The sequence below is a fragment of the Danio rerio genome, chromosome 13, assembly GCF_052040795.2.
Source record: "Danio rerio strain M-AB ecotype USA chromosome 13, GRCz13ab, whole genome shotgun sequence".
NCBI classification, from domain to species: Eukaryota; Metazoa; Chordata; class Actinopteri; order Cypriniformes; family Danionidae; genus Danio; species Danio rerio.
In genome coordinates, this window is record NC_141033.1 from 49,509,008 (window position 1) to 49,532,162 (window position 23,155).

Genomic DNA, 23,155 nt, shown 5'->3' on the forward strand with positions numbered 1-23,155 from the left:
ATTGTGACATCAGTTGTTCAACTGTAATCATACGAAGCTCCGAGAACACTTTTGAACACCTAATAAAAAAACTGTATTTGCCAATGTATTTCTTACGCATCAGGTCATCAGGGAGCGCATTTACTTTGGGCAGTATGAAATATTTGCTATAAAAGTCAGTTTTGCAACAAGCAAGCGTCGTATTGTCCTTAGTAAATGTGTGTCCTGATTTGATGTGGAAAACATTTGCAAACAAAGTCATTTTTACAGTTTATTTGGTGCAAAAATTAGTTCTTCGAGCTTCACATGATAAAATACAATAAAATATTTTTAAAGCACTTTTACAAAAACAACCAAGGTTTACCAAAGCGCTATACACAGTAGGACTGCATGATATTGAAAAAATGTAACATTGCAATTTATTTTTATTCTGCAATTTATATTGCAATAAGAATACAATTTCGCCAGGGCCCGGTTTTTCAAAAGGTTTAATCTGGATAAAATTAATCCGGATTTAGTAATCCTGTTTTTGCGATCCGTGATCACGTAATCCAGCTTACTTTTTGAGCCAGTTTTTCAAAGCAATCTGATCTGGATAGGAACTTTTCAGGATCACTAAATCTGGATAACCAGTGCTCAATCACAATGTAGATGGATAGACAGGCCTATAAAAAAAGAAGAATAGCCAGTGTGGGGTCAATATAACTTTATTTTTATTTGAAATGAAAACAAACACATAAAAAAATAAATAAATAAATAAAAACCCCACCCCATCATCTTCCAGCAGTCCGCTCATCTGAGACCTACAACACAAACACTGTACATTGAGGTATTAATAATAAGTTTCAAATATAAATGTAAATATAAAAAAGAGACTTAATGTAAAAAATTCCACAATAATTTCCGACTTCGTCATCTGATATGGAGAGAGTAGCTTGTCTGAGCAAAGCCTTTAGAAGGCGAATCTCAAGTCTGGCCTTGGTTTGCTGCAGTTTGGTCAGAGTCAGTTGTTCCTCTGCCAGATGAAGCTGTGCTTCTGCCCAGTCTCTTTTTGCAATTGTTGAAGGTGATTTCAAAAATCAGTGATTGCCATTCTTTGCTTTTTTTTTTTTTTTTGGTTATACTGTAATCATTGCATACATTACTAATAAATATTCTAAAAACAAAAATATTGGTAACACTTTACAATAAGGTTCATTAGTTAATGCATTTACTAACATGAACTAATCATGAACAACACTTGTGCAGCATTTATTAATCATAATTGAACATTTACTAATGCATTATTAACATCCAAACTCATGCTTGTTAACATTAGTTAATGCACCATGAGGTAACATGAACTAACAATGAACTACTGTATTTTCATTAATTAACATTAACTAACATAAACAAATACAGTAGTAAATGTATTGTTCATTGTTTTTTCATCTTAGTAAATGCATTAATTAACATTAACTAATGAACCTTATTGTAAAGTGTGACCAAAATATTTTCCATTGTGATGAATATATATATATATATATATATATATATATATATATATATATATATATATATATATATATATATATATATATATATATATATATATATATATATATATATATATCAATTAGTGACAGAATAAAATGTATTGTTTTTGGTCAGTTTTGACAGCTGTTTGGGGTATTGTTTTATGAGGCCAAGCTATTTCTGCTGTAGGCCTATTCTGAAAGGCTAAATACATTAAAGCCAATAATCCCTATAGCCTGACAGATGTACAAATAAAATTAAAACCTTATGAATAAATAGTAAATCTCGTACTACATGATCCAAAAATAGTATTATTTATTAAATCTTTTAAGTTTTCATTACATTTTGGGCATGAAATCCACACTAAATCCACCCTTCTGATGGGATCAGTTTAATCCAGGTTTTTTGGATCAAAGTGATCCAGATCCTACAAAAAAGGTCTGAAAAACCCAAACTAAAGGTTTGATCCGGATCAAAACCAAGATTAGATTACGTGATCTAATCCGATTAGGTAATCCGTTTTTTCTTTTGAAAAACCCATTTTCAAGATTTGATCCAATCCCTTATCCAAAATCCTAGTGGATTACTTTTGACAAACCGGGCCCAGGTGACTTCATAGTCTCGGTTTGGATAGAATTTATAGTGTTAGATTGATTGGGATTGATTCTGTCATGGAAGTGTATCTCCACAAAACCTAATAAGCAATCTATAAATACAATAAAGAAGATATAATTGAAATACAGTGAGTTTACTCGTTTTCCAAGTCTAATAGTATTCAGGTACAGTAATTGAATATTAAAAATAAACATAATTCAGTAAAATTAATCGTTATCAATGTTACATATGGTACAATTTCTTACGCTTGAATATTTTTAAATCAAAATCATTATACAATCACAGGCCTCAAAAGCACATTCAAACAATGAATTATAATAAAAACTCAAAATTGCATATCCTGCAATGTGACTATTGCCAATGATCACATTGCGAAATCAATACTGAAATGATATATTGTGCAGCCCTATAACATTAAAGTATTAAAGACAGAGAAGAAAATAAAATGTAAAAGGAAACATTTATTAAGTAAAAGCAATAATAACACAAAAAAAAACAATAATAAAGCGAGAGAAAATAGATAGGTCTTTAAAACGGACATACAGTACAGTATGTTTTCAGTGTATATGATACCGTTCAACCACTGAATTTACTTTAAATGTTTTGACAGTGTTTTTAGTTGCTTTTCTGAACTTTGAATGTTTATGGAGGATGAGGGAGCTCTCGAATCCATCTAAAATATATTATATTCATCTAAAATATCTTAATTTAACCCTTTCATTTTAAAAAATGTGTAACTTTAGATTATAACTCATCATTGAGCTAACAAGATTAATATCAGTAGAGTTGTTTCAAAAAGCTGTTGTATTGAATTCTGTGATGAACTATTCCTTAAGCAAGTTCATAATGCTTTATAATACAAATGCAGAATGAATGAAGTGGCATTGCAATAAGTGACTGTACATGTATATGTGTTAGCTTTGGCGCAGTGTTCTGAAGGCACATGTTTGATAATGTGTGTTTGTGTTCAGTGTTGCCTCCGCCATGCAGACGCCTGCTGACTCCCGATATGAGCGTCTCACCTCTGTCTCCAGCTCGGTCGACTTTGACCAAAGGGACAATGTAAGTAGCTTGCGAGGTCATTCGCTTGGATGACAGTGGCTATGTTCAGAATGGCATTCTAGCACACTTAAAAGAAATTATTCGTCGGATTTACTAAATTTATGTAAGGTGAGTGGTTGCTAACAATTGATATGGGCTGAATTTAAACAAACAGATTTTAAGTTGAACATGTATAAATTTAACTTGATTGTTTAATTTCAGCCCATATAAATGCAACCATTTTGCAAAAATGCTGTAGGGCTGCACGATACTGGAAAAATCTGTGATGTTGTTGAGTATTGTGAAAACGATATTTCTTATAAAATGAATTTTCCCTAGAAAAATGCTGTTTTTAATTAGCTCTGTTTTTAAATCATTTATTTAATGATATTAAAATAAACAGGTTAAAGATATATTTCTGATCTAATTCAGACAAAAAAAACTGTTTCAAGGTGCAGACATTTAAGGGCTCTATTTTAACGATCTAGGCGTAAAGTCTAAAATGCATGGCGCAAAAGCGTGTCCGAATCCACGTTTACTATTTTAAGGACAGAAAAATGCGGTCTGCGCCCCGGTGCATGGTCTAACAAGGTTGTGCTTATTCTCTTAATGAGTTATGGGTAGGTCCACACGGAGGCCCACTGCGCATGCACATTTCTGCAGATTTTTAGCCCATCATAGTGTAAATGTGTGTAAATTCATATTTATTCAGGTTTTAAATAAACTTCTGTAATATAATTGACTAATATGAAAATGTTCATAAGATTTATTTACAATACAGTTTGTACAGTAATATTTTCTGTCTTTTAGTAAAGGTAATATATGAGAGACTTTTAAACTTGCTTTGTTTACCAAATAAAGGGGATCTAATTGGATTTGCATTGTAAACATTAAATATAAGTTAAAAAGGTCTTACTTTTTATTTCATATATATATATATATATCCCAAAATTATTCTGCATAAATCCACAGATTTTTTGCAAAATTCTGCGCAGAACCAGCAAAAAAGGTCCACTGATTCTGTCTGGTCCTACTTATGGGTGTGTTTTAAGCATAACTTGCATTAAATCAGTCCCATTCTCTTTAAGAGTCAGTTGTGCCGCGCCATGGCACATTTGGTATTTACATTTGGTATTGACTGAGTGTATCCACAGATACAGAGACACTGGAGGGTTTTAAAGTCACATCGATCAGCTTGTTTGTCTGACATAAGAGTGATTCGTTGATGAACCGAGGCTTTAAAAAGCTCCAGTGTCCCTGCATCTGTGGTTACACTTAATAAACAGCGCTGAGTTCAGTGAACTGATGACCTTCACGGCCAACCACAGTCATTTTTCTTGAGAACGTTCTCAACAGCGCTCAAATGTTATCGGGAAATGGACGTTTTTAAAAGTTCAGTATTGATTGTTACTGAATTCCAGTATCATTACAATTAGAGGTCTGCATAAATTTCCGAATAAAGCGCGGGAGCGATCGGTAACGGGTTTAATTTGGGACGGGAGCGGGCTGTCTAGCAATATCGCGCCCGACTCCCGAGCGGGACGCGTATGTATGTGTGTAAATGAAATAGCGCGATGCTGTGTTTAGCCTGTTTGTTGCTGTGTGTATGTGCGCACGCGTGAATGAGAGGTGTATTTGTGTATGTGCGCACGTGCATATGAGAGGTGCGTGTGTGTGTGTGTGTATGCGCATGAGCGCGCGAATGAGAGCTTTGTGTGTGTGTGTGTGTGTGTGTGTGTGTGTGTGTGTGTGTGTGTGTGTGTGTGTGTGTGTGTGTGTGTGTGTTAGTGCACACATGCGCGCGAATGAGAGTGAGAGAGCTTTGTGTGTGTGTGTGTGTGTGTGTGTGTGTGTGTGTGTGTGTGTGTGTGTGTGTGTGTGTGTGTGTGTGTGTGTGTGCGCGCTTGGTGCTATGTGTGTGTTTATACAGACAGCTTGTTATAGGCTGTCTGGACTCAGTATAGCTGGGTGGTTTTCGGTTTTGTTCTCCCCCCGCTCTTTCCAGCGGGATCTAGTGGGATCGGGCGCGGCGGGTAGAAAACGGGGCGGGTCGGGCAGCGGGATTCAAAATTTAGTCCTGCAAAGAATTCTAATTAAAACTCAAAATGTTTGACAAGGGCACACTATTCCATTGTGTTTGGCAATGCAATCCATTTGGAAAGAATTAATAGGTGTAATTTCTAAATGAAAGTGTTCTTTAGTTGGTGTGTGGTTAATAATACAGTGTATATGTTTAACATTATTTCTGAAAGTTTTGCAACGACAAAAAAGTATCTGCAGAGCAAGTTTGTCATTCTGATCATAATCTCTGCCTTCAGTTCGCTCTTTCATGCTTCTATTCAAATGAGTGAAAAGCACACACAAGGCGGTATTTCTTGTCATCTATCTCTTTTAATGCGCACACCTGTGGATTTCATAATAGCGCTAACAACGCCTTTTGACAGGCATTTGTTTGCCTCTCCCTTGCCTGCTGTGATCTGGAATAACTGCACTTACGTAAACTGGTGTCACGTGTGAAAACGGCTCCTGAAACTGCATTAGAGACGGTTAATGTCTCTGAATGTTCAGGTGATTGACAGACAACTGTTAGAGTGCATTGAATATGATGTTCTTTGTCTCTTACAGGGTTTATGTTCCTGGCTAACTGCCATCTTCAGGATAAAGTGAGTCCTTTCATTTGCATTTGCTTCATGAGTGTACTGCAGTCATGTTTATTTCAACATAGTAAAGCTTAAGAACGTCCTAATTATGAAGGTAAAACAATGGATAGATTTCTTTATTACAAAACATTGACATATAAGCAGCGCCCAGGGCCCTTTTTTACAGTAGAATTCAAGAAAAAGAGGACATATGATGGTTTTATCTCTCTTAAACATCAGACGTTTATTCTTTTATTCCAATTGGTATAACGTAAATAAAACTTAAGGTATTATATTATATTATATTATATTATATTATATTATATTATATACTCATCGGCCACTTTATTGGGTACACCTGTTAACGCAAATTTCTAATCAGCCAATCAGTGCATTTAGGCGTGTAGACATGGTAAAGACGATCTGCTGAAGTTCAAACAGAGCATCAGAATGGGGAAGAAAGGGGATTTAAGTGACTTTGAACGTGGCATGGTCGTTGGTGCCAGACGGGCTGGTTAGAGTATTTCAGAAACTTCTGATCTACTGGGATTTTCACGCACAACAAAGAATGGTCCGAAAAAAAAAAAATCCAGTGAGCGGCAGTTCTGTGGGTGCAAATGTCTTTGTTGATGCCAGAGGTCAGAGGAGAATGGCCAGACTGGTTCCAGCTGATAGAAAGGCAACCGTAACTCAAATAAGCACTCGTTACAACTGAGCATCTCTGAACACACAACACGTCCAACCTTGAGGCAGATGGGCTACAGCAGCAGAAGACCACACCAGGTGCCACTCCTGTCAGCTAAAAACAGAAACAGATACAATTCACACAGGCTCACCAAAATTAGACAATGGAAGACTGGAAAAACGTTGCCTGGTCTGATGACTCACGATTTCTGCTGCGACATTCAGATGGTAGGGTCAGAATTTGGCACCAGCAACATGAAAGCATGGATCTATCCTGTCTGTATCAACGAATCAGGCTGCTGGTGTAATGGTGCGGGGAATATTTTCTTGGCACACTTTGGGCCCATTAGTACCAATTGAGCATCGTGTCATCGCCACAGCCTACCTGAGTATTGTTGCTGACCATGTTTATCCCTTTATGACCACAGTGTACCCATCTTCTGATGGCTACTCCCAGCAGGATAATGATCCATGTCATAAAGCACAAATCATCTCAGACTGGTTTCTTGAACATGACAATGAGTTCACTGTACTCAAATGGCCTCCACAGTCACCAGATCACAATCCAATAGAGCACCTTTGCGATGTGGAAGAATGGGAGATTCGTGTCATGGATGTGCAGCCAACATATCTGCAGCAACTGTGTGATGCTATCAAGTCAATATGGACCAAAATCTCAGAAATATTTCCAGTACCTTGTTGAATCTGTGCTACAATGGATTAAGGCAGTTCCGAGGCCAAAATTGGGTCCAACTTGGTACTAGTAAGCTGTGTTGTACCTTACAAAGTGGCCAGAGAGTATATTATATAATTAGTATTTGTTGTTATGTAGATGTAATATGTAACTGAGTAAAAGCATCTGCTATATTATTCCACTATTGTTATGCACATCTGATATAAGTCACTGAATTTAAACATCTGCTAATTTGAAATGTTTTTTCAAATATTGCTTAATTCATATACTGTTATTTTTTAACATTGTGAACTAATATTGTGCTTGTTGAATAAAATATACATCTTTATTTTTCTTACTTTAATGATCAATACAATTTAACTTGAACACATTTTAATCTATTTTTAATCGTTTTTATTCTTTGTTGTTTTTATTTTCTTATATTTGTTGAGTTTATTCTTGTTTTAGACTATTATGTAAGAAGTGTGCTCTATAAATAAACTCGCCTTGCCTTACATTTTTAATAAATGAATGCAAATTTTGACACACATCTCTCTTTTTCTCCCAGAGATGACGAGATCAGGGAGAAGTGTGGTGAAGACGCGGTGCACTACCTCTCGTTCCAGCGGCACATCATTGGTCTGCTGGTGGTGGTGGGCGTGCTCTCTGTGGGCATCGTCCTGCCTGTCAACTTCTCAGGAGACCAATTAGTGGAGACAGGAAACTTTGAGAGTGAGTCACGTAGGATTACATGTCTAAATGCAGCATTAAGTTTACTTTCCTTCACGTTACTAAAGACTTGCTATGACACAACTTCTTGCTTTCTCTTCCTGCAGATAATAATGCCTACAGTTTTGGGCGAACTACAGTAGTCAACTTAAAATCTGGGTAAGCGTGTGTAATGTTTAGGTGATTAGAATTAACTTTGGTGGCTCTGCTGATCATAGTGTGCTAACAGAGGTCAGCTAGTAACTAATATGGAGGTAAACTTCACTCTACTGTAATCATCTCAGTCTAGTGACAAACTGTATAGAATGCTAGTGTCCTTGATAAAGCGCTCATGATCACATGAAGTAGTCGCTGATTCAAGCCCTGCTCAGGGGTGGTACACTGTAAATAAAAAATCTATGAAATAAAGTCATGACAACAAATGTTTTTATGCTACTTTAACTTATTTCAATGAGTTAATCAGCTTTAATGTAGTATTTTTTTGTCGATTTGACTGAAATTTAGATGATAAACAAATTTTTTTTAGCCTATCATTGAGTCTGTTTATTTACTTATGCAAATGTGTGTATGTAAATATTAATTAATTTCAGCAATATTACTGAAAAATAGGCAAATATTTAAATGATTTATGTACGATACAGTTTGTTAATTAATATATTCTGTCCTTTAGTGGATATTTTCTATGAGAGACGTGGTATTAATTAGATTTGCATTGTAATCCTTTATTAAAAAGTGATTATTTGTTTGTTTTATGTCTTAAATGTTTAGCTTTTATACTCTCAAAATCATTCCACATAAATTAGCATAACATTCTGCACAAAAACAGCAAAAAATGTCTGGAGATTCTGTCTGGCCCTGCTTATGAGGCACTGATTTGACTCTTAAGTGACTGTTGGTGAATGAATCATCTTTTGGCTTGTTTTTTTTTTTTTTTTTTGCTCTCTTTCAGTAACCACCTGCTATGGCTGCACACTATATTTGCCTTCTTTTATCTGTTACTGACTGTGTACAGCATGAGGAGACACACATCAAAGATGCACTACAAAGAGGACGACTTGGTGAGCAGAAACCACCAAATCTTTTTGGTTTAATTCAGATTTCGGTCTACAGCCAGGATTGTTATTTCTAGCTAAACCTTTTTTTGCTATGTGAAATAAAATAAAAAGTAGCATAAAAACTACTATCAACTGCAGTAAGAGGCCATATTTTCATTTTTAGTTTAAGCAGTTGAATTAGCGCTTAAAATGAATGAAGTCTACACTACCTGACAAAAGTCTTGCCGTCGACCCCAATTTTTAAGAGCAACAAATAATAACTTGACTTCTAGTTGATCATTTCCAAAAGTGTCAGTAGGTGGTTTTTCCTATTAAACTGCATCCCAATCATCACAAATACTGCAGAAGACCTGTTGGATCCCACATAGACCCAAGATTCTCATTGAAATCAGTCAAGTTTGGTGAAGGAAAAATCATGGTTTGGGGTTACATTCAGTATTGGGGCATACTAGATCTGCAGAGTGAATGGTAACATCAACAGCCTGAGGTATCAAGACATTTGTGCTGCCCATTACATTACAAACCACAGGAGAGGGCAAATTCTCCAGCAGGATAGCGCTCCTCATACTTCAGCCTCTACATCAAAGCTCCTGAAAGCAAAGAAGGTCAAGGTGCTCCAGGATTGGTCAGCCCAGTCACCAGATATGAACGTTATTGAGCATGTCTGGGGTAAGATGAAGGAGGAGTCATTGAAGATGAGTCCTGCAGGAACACATTCTTTGGCATTCCAGATGACTTTATTAATCAGTGATTTGAGTCATTGCAGAGATGTATGGATGCAGTCCTCCAAGCTCATGATGGAGTCAGACACAATATTCATTCTGTTTGCACTGCAGCATGACTTTATATTCTATACTGGACATTATTTCTGTTCAGTGACAAGACTTTTGTCTAAGAAAAATCAGACCTTACTTTCCTAATGAAATCATTAAAAATCAAGACATGATCATATTTTATTTTGGTAAATAAGCGTCATCTAGAGGCCTTTGCTTTTAAAACAACAAAGATGTTTAGCATTTGACACCTTTTACATGACAGCTATAGAAAACGAAAGCAGAATCCGGGACATGTTAGGCGATTTAGAAATCCTGACTGAATGCATTTTTAAGTCTCAAATAGTGGACAGGTCCAGGAAAAAGAGGATGTATTGTCACCCTAAATAATGAGCTGGGTCAGTCTATTTAGTAAAAGGCTTTTCTTCGCGTGACCTTGCACTCATCTCAAAGCGACTACCAAAGTCAGATATACGTCTCTGAAGTCTGAAGCAGCAGAACATGTGAGTCTGTGGCAGAGTATTCTCACGCACACAGAACCGGGCCGCTGAGTTAAAGTCTTCTGTATGGGAAGCGCTGGTGTTGAATTGGGTATCACACTGGATGAACCACGATATGCCATGACCGAATTGTAACGTTTTAAATGAGGCTCGCACGATGTGCCGTTTGTCGCCATTTGGTGCCTTGCGTTGCTTAGCAGCATATACAAAACAATATAACTTAAAGATCACTTGACGTGAAGTAAATAAACCTGAAGACATGTGCTGTTGTTGATAGCGTCAGCATGCGTTACCATCACAATAGATTTCTAACGTAATACACCATAACTTAGTGTGAAGACTGTTACATCTTAAAGGGACTTTGCTAGCAAGCAGTGTTCTGATCACGTGGGCTTTGCTGCTGAATAGAATAGATGTAACAGAGTTTAGAGCGAATCGGACTGCTTATAGCAGAGATTTTGAACGCAGTCCAATATAGTTTTTTGGACTGATATCGGACCTATTTCCGATATCAATATCGGATCGGGACATCCCTACTTTTCATATAACCCACTTCTGATACCAAATGATCAACTAGAAGTCGAGTTATTATTTGTTGTTCCTAAAACTTGGTTAGGCAACAAGACTTTTGTCAGGTAGTGTACAGATTAAAAAATGAAATAGTTGTATTATATTTAATGACTGATTTTTCAAAAAAAAATATGTACACACAAATCATTTAACAAGCTAAGGTTTGTATTTTGAGTTGATTTTTAATACTCTTGAACAGACTGTATGTCAGATGTTATGTTTATTCGGACTACAGTCCATAGTTGCTTATATAAAATCATTTTGTTAATGGACCATTAACAGAGCATCAATCGATGCTACAGTTCAAATGATACTGCAAATGCTAATTAACTTTACTCTGATGTCTTCACATTGTCTTTAATTCACAGGTGAAACGCACTTTATTCATTAGCGGGATTGCAAAATATGCAGAAGAAAGCGAAATAAAGCAGCATTTTGAGTAAGTCCCTGCTAAAAAGTCTTTGTAATTTATGCTCCAGTGTTTTGTTTTTTTAACATAAAAGAAGATGTTTAGAAAAATGTCTATACAGTTCTAACTCAAAGGAGTTTGTGTGGTTTGAAAGATTTGTTGAATCTTAATATTTCTAAGTCATGCAGGATTTGAAAGCCATTGTCACAATCACCAGTTATCTAAACTACACAGATTGCTGGAGAACTACACACACCATATAAACTACCACCACCAGGATGCTTTGCACCAATCTCTCCTGCCTCCGCTGATGGTCATTTGGACACACACTCACAGCTGCGGTTCATTTTCAATGCTCCACACAAAATAAACAATAAATGCTGCTGGATCCAAAGTGGTCTGTTGTTCTGTAATGCACCGTTGTGTAATGCAGATGAGTTAAATAAAGTGTCGATCCAAATGCAGCATTTAGCACACATTTAAATCAACAAAAGCAACAAAAAACAACAGACAACGAAAGCGGAACACAAACTTATGTATATAGTTGAAGTCAGAATTATTAACCCCCCTTGAAATTTCTTTTTCTTTTTTCAATATTTCCCAAATTATGTTTAACAGAGCAAGGAAATTTTACAGTATGTCTGATAATATTTTTTTTCTTGTTTTATTTGTTTTATTTTGGCTAGAATAAAAGCAGTTTTAATTTTTTAAAAACCATTTTAAGGTCAAGATTATTAGCCCCTTTAAGCTTTTTTTTTTCGATAGTCTACAGAACAAACCACCATTGTACAATAACTTGCCTAATTACCCTAACCTGCCTAGTTAACCTAATTAACCTAGTTAAGCCTTTAATTGTCACTTTAAGCTGTATAGAAGTGTCTTGAAGAATATCTAGTAAAATATTATTTACTGTCATCATGGCAAAGATTAATAAATTAGTTATTAGAAATGAGTTATTAAAACTATTATGTTTTAAAATGTGTTAAAAAATCTGCTCTCCGTTAAACTCCGTTAAAAATAAACAAGCAGTCTAATAATTCAGGGGGGCTAATAAATCTGACTTCAACTCTATATGGTGCTGTAATTATTGGGAATGAACCGCAGATGTGCGTGTGTTTAAATAACTGTCAGCTGTGGCAGGAGGGTTAAGTGTAAAGCATGCTGGTAGTCGTAGTTTATTGTGTGTGTGTTTGCGTGCGTGCGTGCGTGTGTGTTCTCCAGCAATCTGTATAGGTTAGATTGCTGGTGATTGTGACAACTATTAAGTCAAGTAAATGACCATTTTTTATTTGAACTACCCCTTTAAAGGTGTACCACCTTTTTGGTATACCTAAAGTCAAATTTTTTTTTGCTGTTTGTTCAAATTGCTTAATAGAATTTGTAAAAACTAAAAAGTTACTTTAACTCCTTCATGTTGCACCAACACTTCAATTGAGTGCAAACAAGCATTTTTAATAGTGTAGGCATAATCGTATTATAAAAGTTCAGTAAATGGAAATGGCCATATTGTGAGCCTCAAATGCCATTGTTTCCAAGTTGTCATGTAATTTCTGTGGGTGTAAAACACAGGTGAAAAACAGGCTAATCAGAGCACTATTGCGTTGCTCTCAAGGCTATTCATTAGCATGCCCTTAAGAATTGCATGTACTTTACGTCACGTTCTACCTTAGCCAGACCTGATGAGCAGCTGAAACACAGACTGATATGTAGCACACGGGATCATCATTATGCATGCCCCAGCCTGCATTTTAAGATTATAACAAAGATAATTTTCCTCCCTTATTTTTATGTTTATCGAAATTTATATTAAACATGTATGTGGGACTCTTATTTTGAAAACAGGAGGCGCAGCAAAATCAAAGCCAGCCTTACCTATTTGTTTTCTATGCATTACTAAGCAACGACTCCCACAGCCATCGAGCTCGTCAGAACGCAAAATGCAGGATATACAGATCAAATGTAATCAGTGCCATAGTCATCTTATTAATATCTACAACCATTCCAAATATGGTCAATAAGGACCTTCGGCTTAGTCTCTATTTCAGATGTCCCCACAGCGGAATGAACTGGCAACTATTCCAGCATATGTTTTTACGCAGCGGATGCCCTTCCAGCCACAACCCAGCATTGGGAAACATCCATACACACACTCATACACTACAGACAATTTTAGTTCACCCAATTCACCTAAAGCGCATGACTTTGGACTGTGGGTGAAATTGGAGCACCCGCAGGAAACCCACACAAACACAGGGAGAACATGCAAACTCCACACAGAAATGCCAACGGACCCAGCCAGGACTTGAATTAGCGACCTTCTTCCTGTGAGGCGAAAGTGATAACCACTGAGCCACCCAGAGAACACTTTAACTTAATGAATCAATGCGATATATGGTACCTGTATCTCCTTGGTAAATTCAAGCACTCTGAAATGACTAGGCTTAGTCTTGAGACGTGGCCCATGTAGGACAATAGACAGCTTTAACTCTTTTTTTTATTGGTATAAAGTGGTCATGTGGCCACAAATACCGGTTGTGTCCATCCACTCGGTTTATCTAATCTAATTTACTCCAAAAGAATGTGTGAGGACAATGCATGTCTTTTTCAAAACTCCACGTCAAAGATTTATAGGACAAAACACAATTTAAGGTCCAAGTAACCACCAGACATGATTGTGAAAGACAGATAGGAGGCAGGATGTGTAGATAAAATATCAAAGCAGTCTCAAAGTATGTTTGCCTCAGAGTTTGATCAACCTTGTAGGCTTCCTTAGACCTATTACTATAATTCAGATGGAACTTGTGATTTCACACTGTAAATATTTTCCTGTAATGTCATCAGTGTTCATCAGTGTTAAGACTGCTGTGTCATTATTTGAAAAGCTTATCAGATTGTTGCATTAGTTTTCTACTATTGATTAGATTTACTCGCCCCTATGCATCACATAAAATAAAACAACAGTGGCCGGTCATTTTACATGCTGGTCAGTCTCTTCCCGTCTAAGTGAGTCATTTCTGGTCGACATAAACTATAGTGTGCGCCAGACAATGCTGGAGTCTGGCTCCTGCAAGACTATCAACACTGTGTTCCAGTGCCAGGATAAAGAAGAAAGTGGGAATTAGTAGTAGGACTTCTTCCTTCTCCTCTCATGGGAGTGTTATGCCTTTAACTCTGTCTAACCTTTTTTCTCGTTTGTGTTGTTATTCAGGAAAGCATATGAAAACTGTGTGGTTCTGGATGCTCGCATTTGTTACAATGTCGCCAAACTAATGTCTTTGGAGTCTGAAAGGTACACTTTTTAGAACTTGTTTGTTTGTTTATTTGTTTGACTTTATTAATCCCTAAGGGAAATTCAAAAGTCACAGCAGAGCTCTACATACTAAAAATAGATACAGGGTTCCTACGGTCATTTAAAAACCTAAAGTCATGGTATTTTGACATGGCATTTTCCAGGCCTGGAAAAGTTTTGGAAAACCTAAAAACCCCACAAAGTTTTGGAAAAGTCATAGAAATGTACTCCTGGAAAAAAAATTGTAAAATAAAATAAGTTTATATATATATATATATATATATATATATATATATATATATATATATATATATATATATATATATATATATATATGCCTTAGTGCCCCCACCAGTGCCGATAAACAGCCATATCGCACTGCTACGAATGTGATATTCCGTTTATACAACAGTTTGACGACATAATTTTGTATTTAAAAACAAAATCAAATATGGAGAGTCTCAAAAACCCTTTTGTATGAGGAACTACTTTCTTCCGTGTTGGATTCAAATCATAAGCTGACAGTTGAACAGCTGAGCAAGCATATTTTAAATTTTATATATATATTAAACTTTATATATATATATATATATATATATATATGTATGTGTATATATATATATATATATATATATATATATATATGTATGTGTATATATATATATATATATATATATATATATATATATATGTATATATATATATATATATACATATATATATATGTATATATATATGTATATATATATGTATATATATATATATATATATATATATATATATATATATATATGTATATATATATATATGTATGTATGTATGTATGTATGTATGTATATATGTATGTATGCATGTATATATGTATGTATGCATGTATGTATATATATGTATGTATTTATGTATGTGTGTGTGTGTGTGTGTGTGTGTATTATTGTTTTATATATATATATATATATATATATATATATATATATATATATATATATATATATATATATATATATATATATATATATATAAAACAATAATTAAATTACATACTACAAACCTTAGTTTTAAACAGTGAGTAGCCACTTGTCCATATATAATACTATTACAATTCAGCATAATTTATCTAGTATAACTTTTGGTTCTACAATCTGATCACTGTTGGTAAAAATGAATTCCTATATCTTTCTCTGTAACACCGGGAGTGAGTTAGTCTTGCACTAAAGGAGCTTGCACACGCTTGAACAACATAAAAAAAAAGTGGTAGGGCTGCACTTCTTAGTAGAGCTGCACGATATTAGAGAAATCTGACATTGCAATATTTGTTTTTTTGTGATATATATTGCGATATGAATACAATTTTACCAGATGGCTTAAATAGCTCTGTTTGGAAAGAAACCATTCATTTAGATCGACTGGGTTGATTTTGTAAGGGTGTGACTAATGTATAAAAAATAATAAACAAATAGTAAGCAAAAATAATAATAAACAGTTTAAATAAGTATTCAGGTACAGAATTAAATAATTAAATGTCAAATATAGAGTAGTTCTATTTTTATGATTATTTCAGGCAATTTATTCTTCATTAAATTTTCAAATGTGGTACTTTTTGTGCCCGGGTGCTCTTGAAATGTCTTTAAAAACATGCAATGATAAATTTTCACTGTTATGGATATAATTTGGTGGTGTTGATTAAAAATAATCCCAACTTACCATTGCATATCCTGCAATGTGACTATTGCGAACACACACATTGCAAAATCAATGCTGAAACAGTATATTGTACAGCTCTACTTTTTAGTAGAAGTTTATTGACACAGTACCAATTCTTACTATTAACTAATGGCTTATCACATGCTTATTATTAAGATATTAACTGTTTATTAGTACTTATAAAGTATGATCTCATTCTACATCCCTAATCCTACCCAATACCTAAACCCAACTACCTTACTAACTATTAAAAGTAGCTAATTAGTAGTTTGTTGGGCTAAAAGTATTAGTTAATGGTTTATTAATAGCAAGAATTGTACCTTAAATCTAGGACTGCAGCTATCGATCATTTAAATAATCAATTATTCTAGCGCTGTAATCAATTGATCAATCAGATACGCTTCTTCCATTTTCTTTGAAGATCTTGTGACCAAAATAACAAAACAACAAAGCAGTAAAGTCAATAAAAGCCAATCACAGACACACTCACAGTAAATATATATAACTCATAATATACTTACAGGATAAAATAAAAACAATTTAAATAAATATAATGCGCAAATTAAATAAATGTTATACAGACAAGAAGTGCTGTGTTACTTTATTATAACGAAGCATCGATTACTATACATTTAATTGACTTTTTTTATAATCAAATAATTAGATTAAGTTTCAGCCCTACTTAAAATAAAAAAGCAATGTTCTTTATTAATAAAAGTATTAGTTATATTATACAAAAAATAAGTGAATGTCTTTATTTGGTTGTGCATTATCTGTTACCAAATTTATTGCATGTACTGTAGCAGCTAATATTTGCAACCTTGTAATCTATTCTTTATTTGCATACTTGTATATTCATACATCGCTACAAATGAGGTCAAACTAACTATGCAAATATAAAAATAGGGCTTGAAAATCTCAAACTAGGTCTATTTTGTACCATATTCATAGACATTTCTTGTAATGTTTTTTAATAATTGAAGTTGTAAGTTGTGATCAATTCAGTGTTGTGCTTCTGCTACTTTTATTCAGGAAAAAGGCTGAACGCAGTAAGAAGTTTTACACCGATCTGATGTCCAGGGAGCACATCCCGACTATGATTAACCCCAAACCCTGCGGCCACCTCTGCTGCTGCATCATCAAGGGCTGCGAGCAGGTCAGAATCACTGATGCTCATGGGACTATCATATGTCGTGGGCATTAAAACCTCTCAAGTCTCCACTCAAAGAGTTTAGGACAGTAGCAGTTATCTAGATCACTTACAAAAACATTAATGATGACGCATTTCGCTTACAGTTGAAGTTAGAATTATTAGCCCCCCTTTGAATTTTTTTTTTTATATATATATTTCCCAAATTATGTTTAACAGAGCAAGGATATTTTCACAGTATATCTGATAATATTTTTTATTCTGGAGAAAGTCTTATTTGTTTTATTTTGGCTAGAATAAAGGCAGTTTTTAATTTTTAATTAAACAGGGGCTCTATTAATTTAGGGGGCTAATAATTCTAACTTCAACTGCATAACATGCATATTTAAAGTGATAGTTCACCTAAAAATTAAAGTTCTGCCATCGTTTACTCATACTTGACTTGTTCCAAACCAGTTTAGTATTTTGAAGAATGTTGTAAAGGAAGTCAATGGTTACAGGTTTCCAACATACCTCAAAATATCTTCTTTGGTGAACCAAAAAAAATGGTTTTAAACAAGTCAAGGGTAATAAATAATAGCAGCAGGCCCATGCAGAGACCTGAAAAGGGGCATGTGCAGAATAACATTTTTTGAAGAACGGGGGGAGTGGTTGTGGTGGTTGTCGCGCTCAAACTGAAAAGCGGTGGGGGGCGGTTGTGGTTGTGAAGTGAAAACTTTGCTTGCGCTTGAACGGAAAAGCCAGGGGAGGGGGATATGTCGCATGAAAACTGAAGGGGGGGGGGGATTGTTTGTAACGTACGAAGTAAAAAACGCCACGGGGGGGGGTAAGGGGGGGTGGTAGGGGGTGCTTGGGGGTGTCGCTAGGGCACTTAAGATCACTTTGGAAGGGCACTTTCTATTCAAGACTAAAAAGGGCATGTGCACTGCACAGGTTGAGCCCTATGTGTGCATGTGCCTGAATAGCAGAATTTTCATGTTGGGTAATGATGATGCATTTTACTTAACAATCAAATTTAAAGAGATAGTTCACCCAGTAATCTAAATTCTGCCATTGTTTACTCGTCCTTGACTTGTTCCAAACATTATTGAGTATTTAGAAGAATATTGTAAACCTGTAACCACCGATATCAATATAGTAAAAACAAATACTTTGGGAGTCAATGGTTACAGGTTCCCAACATACTTCAAAATATCTTCTTTGGTGTTCAACAGAATGAAAAAACTCAAACTAGTATTAAACAAATCAAGGGTAATTAACAATGGAGGAATTTTCAACTTGCGTAATGATGACATATTTCACTTAACATTCATATTTAAAGCAATAGTTTACCTAAAAAATCCAATTCTGCCATCATTTACTCGTCCTTGACTTGTTCCAAACTAGTTTGAGTATTTAAGAATGAAATCTGTAACCACTGATATCCATAATAAAAACAAATACTTTGAAGTTAATGGTTACAGGTTCCCAACATACTTCAAAATATCTTCTTTGGTGTTCAGACAGAACAAAAAGAAATTGCTTTAAACAAGTTAAAGGTAAAAAATGATGGCAGAATTTTCATTTTGGGTTTTTGGCTGTACTATGACTTTAAATCATGAATGCATGATAATTCTTTTTTTTTTTTCCCGATTAGACACAAACATCCCCTTTAGTGCATTTCGCCTATAGCTCTGATTCATTATATTTAATCATATTGGTCAGGATGATGTAGAGACGTGTTCAACAGCAGTGCAGTTTAATTCAGCAGCTCTAGATTAGCAGACTTCCGGTTTGTCAGAGAGCTGTTTTACTGTAGCACACATCCCCACCTGCTGGACGATGACTGTAAAGGTCAGTTTGACTGCAGGGGAAAACATGCTGTTGCAGGCATGTAAAAAAAAAAAAGCCTATAGGTGACTTTTACTTAACTGTTTAAAATTTATACAACATTTTTATTGAGCTGTCTCACTTTAAATGACTGCAGAAGGTTTATAATTGAGTAACCTCACTTAAAGCGATATTCAGCAAAGCTTTAGCAGGAAAAGTTTGATCATTTTTAGATTATATCTGATAAAAAGTGTCTAATGTATCCTGTGTTTATTTGTTTGTTGTTGTTTGTTTTTATTATATTTTTTATAAGTCATTGTTTTGTCATGAAAATGGACTTAGTTCCTGACATGGCATTACATTATCTTATTCATTCATTCGTTTTTCTCTGGATTAGTTTCTGATTTATCAGGGGTCAGCCACAGTGGAACGAACAGCAAACTATTTTGGCATATGTTTTATGCAGCAGATGCCCTTCCAGCCGCAGAAAACAACCTATATACGTTTATTCACACACACTCGTACACGACGGCCAATTTAGTTTATTCAATTTGCCTGTAGCGCATGTCTTTAGACTTTGGGGGAAACAGCCGGAACACCCGGAGGAAACCCACACCAATACATGGAGAACATGCAACTACACAGAAATGCCAACTGGTCCAGCTGGGACTTAAACCAGCGACCTTCTTGCTGTGAGACGACAGTGGTAACCACTGAGCCACAATGCTGCCCTAAATTAACTTTTATGATATGCTGAGTTGTTAACTTAAAGCATTGGGATGTAACTGAATTCAATAGGACAGTTACATACTACTCATTAACATAATTACTTAATCAGCCAATCATAAGGCAGCAGCTTGTCAAGACAATATCCAGATAAAATCAAGCATCGAAATGGAGAAAATCCTCCAGAATATTGTGAGTTCAGTGGTTCAAGATGAAATTTTGAAAAAAATCACACGACTTTAAGCAAATATTAGATTTTTAAGAGTAATTTTAGGCAGCACATATACAAAGAAATGTCCCTGCACAATCCTGGAGGGACTGATTTAAGTGACTCTGAATGTGGCATGGTTGTCGGTGCCAGACGGGCTGGTTGGGAATTTCAGAAACTGCTGATCCACGCACAAACATCTCTAGGGTTTACAGAGAATAGTCAGAAAAAGAGAGTGCATTTAATGAGTGGCAGTTCTGTGAGCAAAAATGCCAAAGGTCAAAGAAAAAACATCACTAGAGAGCTTTGAGCTGATAGAAAAGCAAAAGTTTCTGTTTCATATCCAGCCTTGACACTTCTATTGAAGACGTTTTGACAACATGCTTTAAAAGGTGCCATGAGTGCTTTGAAATGTGCATTTTTATTCGATGTTCGGCGTAATCTCAATTGAAATATAAAGAGTGAGTGGTACATAGTGTAGCTCCTCCCCTTTTAAGAAAAAAACATCCAATAGTGTTTGGTTTTATCAGCGCTCTGCCAGTGGGAGTGGTTGAGTTCAAGCGCATCAAATGTAAACATGTGTCTTGAAGGGGGCGGGGGATGTCAGACATTAGAGAGCTTTTGATTGGTCAAGATTTGATGAGAAACCAAAGTATGAGGTTACGTGAATAACACCATTGATCCATTTAGGCAAAGAGAGTCCAGACTCGGTCCTGGAGAGCCGGGTGTCCTGCAAAGTTTAGTTCCAACCCCAATCAGACACAACTGGGTCTGCTAATCAAGCTCTTGCTAGGCTAGAAACATCCGTGCAGATGTGTTGAGGCAAGTTGGAGTTAAAAATCTGTAAGACACCGGCCCTCCAGGACTGAGTTTGGGCACCCCTGATTTAGGCGGAAGTGACAAACTGCAAGCTTCACATCTTTATTTCAGTTTCATGTCACCTAAATGTGTGTTTTTTCATTGTTTTGGTCTGCACTAGCTTATACTGTGGCAGACTCCCTAGTTTTCCACGATTTTTTTTGTGATTTTTGCAATTAAAAACTACTGATTTTGTGGTGTTGATTTCCAGAAACTTGTGGAAGTTTTGGGATTGAAAAAATATATATAACATTTTTTTTAAATAATCTCCTTCAATTTGGTTACGTCCAGCTGCCGTCATCATTGAACTATTCTCCATCACTGTAAGCTGCTTGCTGTTTTCTGTCTGTTTCATTGCTCCATTTGTTAGATGTTTGCTCCCACTTTCATTTGCAGCCTTAAACACGTCAAACGCAAAAAACACCCAATTTATGCCATGACATTCGCTCAATTCTGCGTACGAAACATCTATAAGTCATGTAAAACGATTAATTGCAAACTCATTTCAATATAATTTGATTACATGGTTTAGAATTTGATTTTTTTTATAGATTATTTACATTTTTTTTTTATTTTGCGCTTCAAGTAAGAATTTTGCAGGGTCACAAAAAATTGCAATTTAAAATTGCAAAAAAAAACTTGGGGATCTGTTATAGATAGGCTACAACGGAACAACACTGATACTAACATCTAAAAAGTTTTATTGTAATTTCATGGGACCTTTAAGTAGTGATGTCTGTCTTTGGTCATTTTAATCCACACTGCAGGAAGAGGCTGTGAACTACTACACTAAGCTTGAGGCCAAACTGAAGGAAGAATACAGAAAAGAACGAGAAAAAGTCAACACTAAACCTCTGGGAATGGCCTTCGTTACTTTCCAGAATGAAGCCATGGCAGCCCTGTAAGTCTGTGTAATGTTCTGGTGTCTGTGTGTTACAACACTAATCAAAAAGTACTGAAATTGACCTTTCAGTTTGTTCCTAAAATGTGGTGGAGTTGATGGATAAATAAGAAGAGAGGTCATAAATATTGATGTAAAATACTGAGAAGATTTTTGTTTGATTTGTTTGTTTGTTGCTGTTTTACTTCTGTACTATTTAAGTATAAAGTTAAAATGCAATAAAGATATTTAAAATAAAAGAAGAGAAAATGATCAGGTTGTGCCATTAAAGTAAAACTCAAATGAATGTTAAAATCGTTACCTTCTGATACAATTCTGCCTCCATTGGGATTTATTATTAAATAGGAAAATAATATTAATATCTCTGTTTTTTTCTCTTCCCAGCATCCTGAAAGATTTTAACGCATGTCAATGTCACGGTTGTCACTGTCGACGACAGCCAAAGTCCTCCCCGTTCAGCAGCCAACTCCACACATACAACTGGACGGTCTCATATGCTCCAGATCCACAAAATGTTTACTGGTAACATCCCTTTCCTAAACCTCATCAAGTAATGATCCTTATGATTATAGTGCTTGACTTTGTGCATAAACCAGAATCCATATTGTTGTGGAACTGTCCACTTAGATATAAAAGACCATAATTGGACATCTACACCAGATTTTTTATGCACGTCAATTTGAAATCAATCAATCATTTTATCTTAGTGTACACTTTGTAAAAAAAAAAAAAGTTGGACATATATAGTACTTAAAGAGAAAGTTCACCCCAAAATTAAAAAGTGGTTCTTTTTTCTGTTGAACACAAAAGAAGGTATGTTGACGAGTATTTGAAGAGTTCAGATGCAAAACCCTTTAAATCCATCAGACCTCTTTTCTTGTAATTGAGCATTTTCTATCAGGCTCTTCTAATTAGGTTTAAAAGTTTAATTTTATATGTAATGATAAGATTATTATATAGTAAATAAAATACACGTTTTTCAAAAATCTCACTTTAGATAATTCTTTGGTTTTTAACAATGTAAATTTTCTTTTGCGCCAAAAAATGCTAAATCCACTTGTTCTTTTTTGCAAAAACCTCTAAATCCACCTATTGGCACAAGACAGTTTATTTAGTTAAAAATCCCTAAAGATGCAATTAGAAATTATTTTACCAAGCATAAAACACATTACACAAACTACCTACAATTAAAAATATATAAATGCGTCAAGTGGTGGTTCATTCCGCTGTGATAAACCAGGGAAAAAGCAGAAGGAAAATGAATGTATGAAATCTGTTAAGTAATTGAATCTGAACAATCTCTTGTCATTTCTGATATTTAAGATTTAGAT

At 35.2% G+C, this 23,155-nt stretch overlaps 2 protein-coding genes and 1 long non-coding RNA gene across 16 annotated transcripts in view; 1 reads left to right on the forward strand and 2 right to left on the reverse strand.

The window, feature by feature from the left end:
- Positions 1 to 23,155, reverse strand: part of slc29a1a (solute carrier family 29 member 1a) — a 378,565-nt gene that overhangs the window by 200,878 nt on the left and 154,532 nt on the right. The gene's annotated exons all lie outside the window — the stretch shown is intronic.
- The window catches only part of tmem63ba (transmembrane protein 63Ba), an 81,329-nt gene that overhangs the window by 45,145 nt on the left and 13,029 nt on the right, over positions 1 to 23,155 (forward strand). For all 12 annotated transcript variants that reach the window (XR_015506444.1, XR_015506443.1, XR_015506445.1 and 9 more), the window contains 10 exons: positions 3,081 to 3,171; positions 5,776 to 5,813; positions 7,715 to 7,878; positions 7,983 to 8,034; positions 8,825 to 8,933; positions 11,142 to 11,212; positions 14,391 to 14,471; positions 17,205 to 17,328; positions 21,691 to 21,824; positions 22,209 to 22,346. Coding sequence is in view for 3 of the 12 variants with exons in the window: in XM_087279825.1 (XP_087135951.1) it covers positions 3,081 to 3,171; positions 5,776 to 5,813; positions 7,715 to 7,878; positions 7,983 to 8,034; positions 8,825 to 8,933; positions 11,142 to 11,212; positions 14,391 to 14,471; positions 17,205 to 17,328; positions 21,691 to 21,824; positions 22,209 to 22,346 (1,002 nt within the window). In the remaining 9 variants the exon portion in view is untranslated. The remainder of the gene's footprint in view (positions 1 to 3,080; positions 3,172 to 5,775; positions 5,814 to 7,714; positions 7,879 to 7,982; positions 8,035 to 8,824; positions 8,934 to 11,141; positions 11,213 to 14,390; positions 14,472 to 17,204; positions 17,329 to 21,690; positions 21,825 to 22,208; positions 22,347 to 23,155) is intronic.
- Positions 1 to 23,155, reverse strand: part of LOC147834315 (uncharacterized) — a 60,400-nt gene that overhangs the window by 20,770 nt on the left and 16,475 nt on the right. The gene's annotated exons all lie outside the window — the stretch shown is intronic.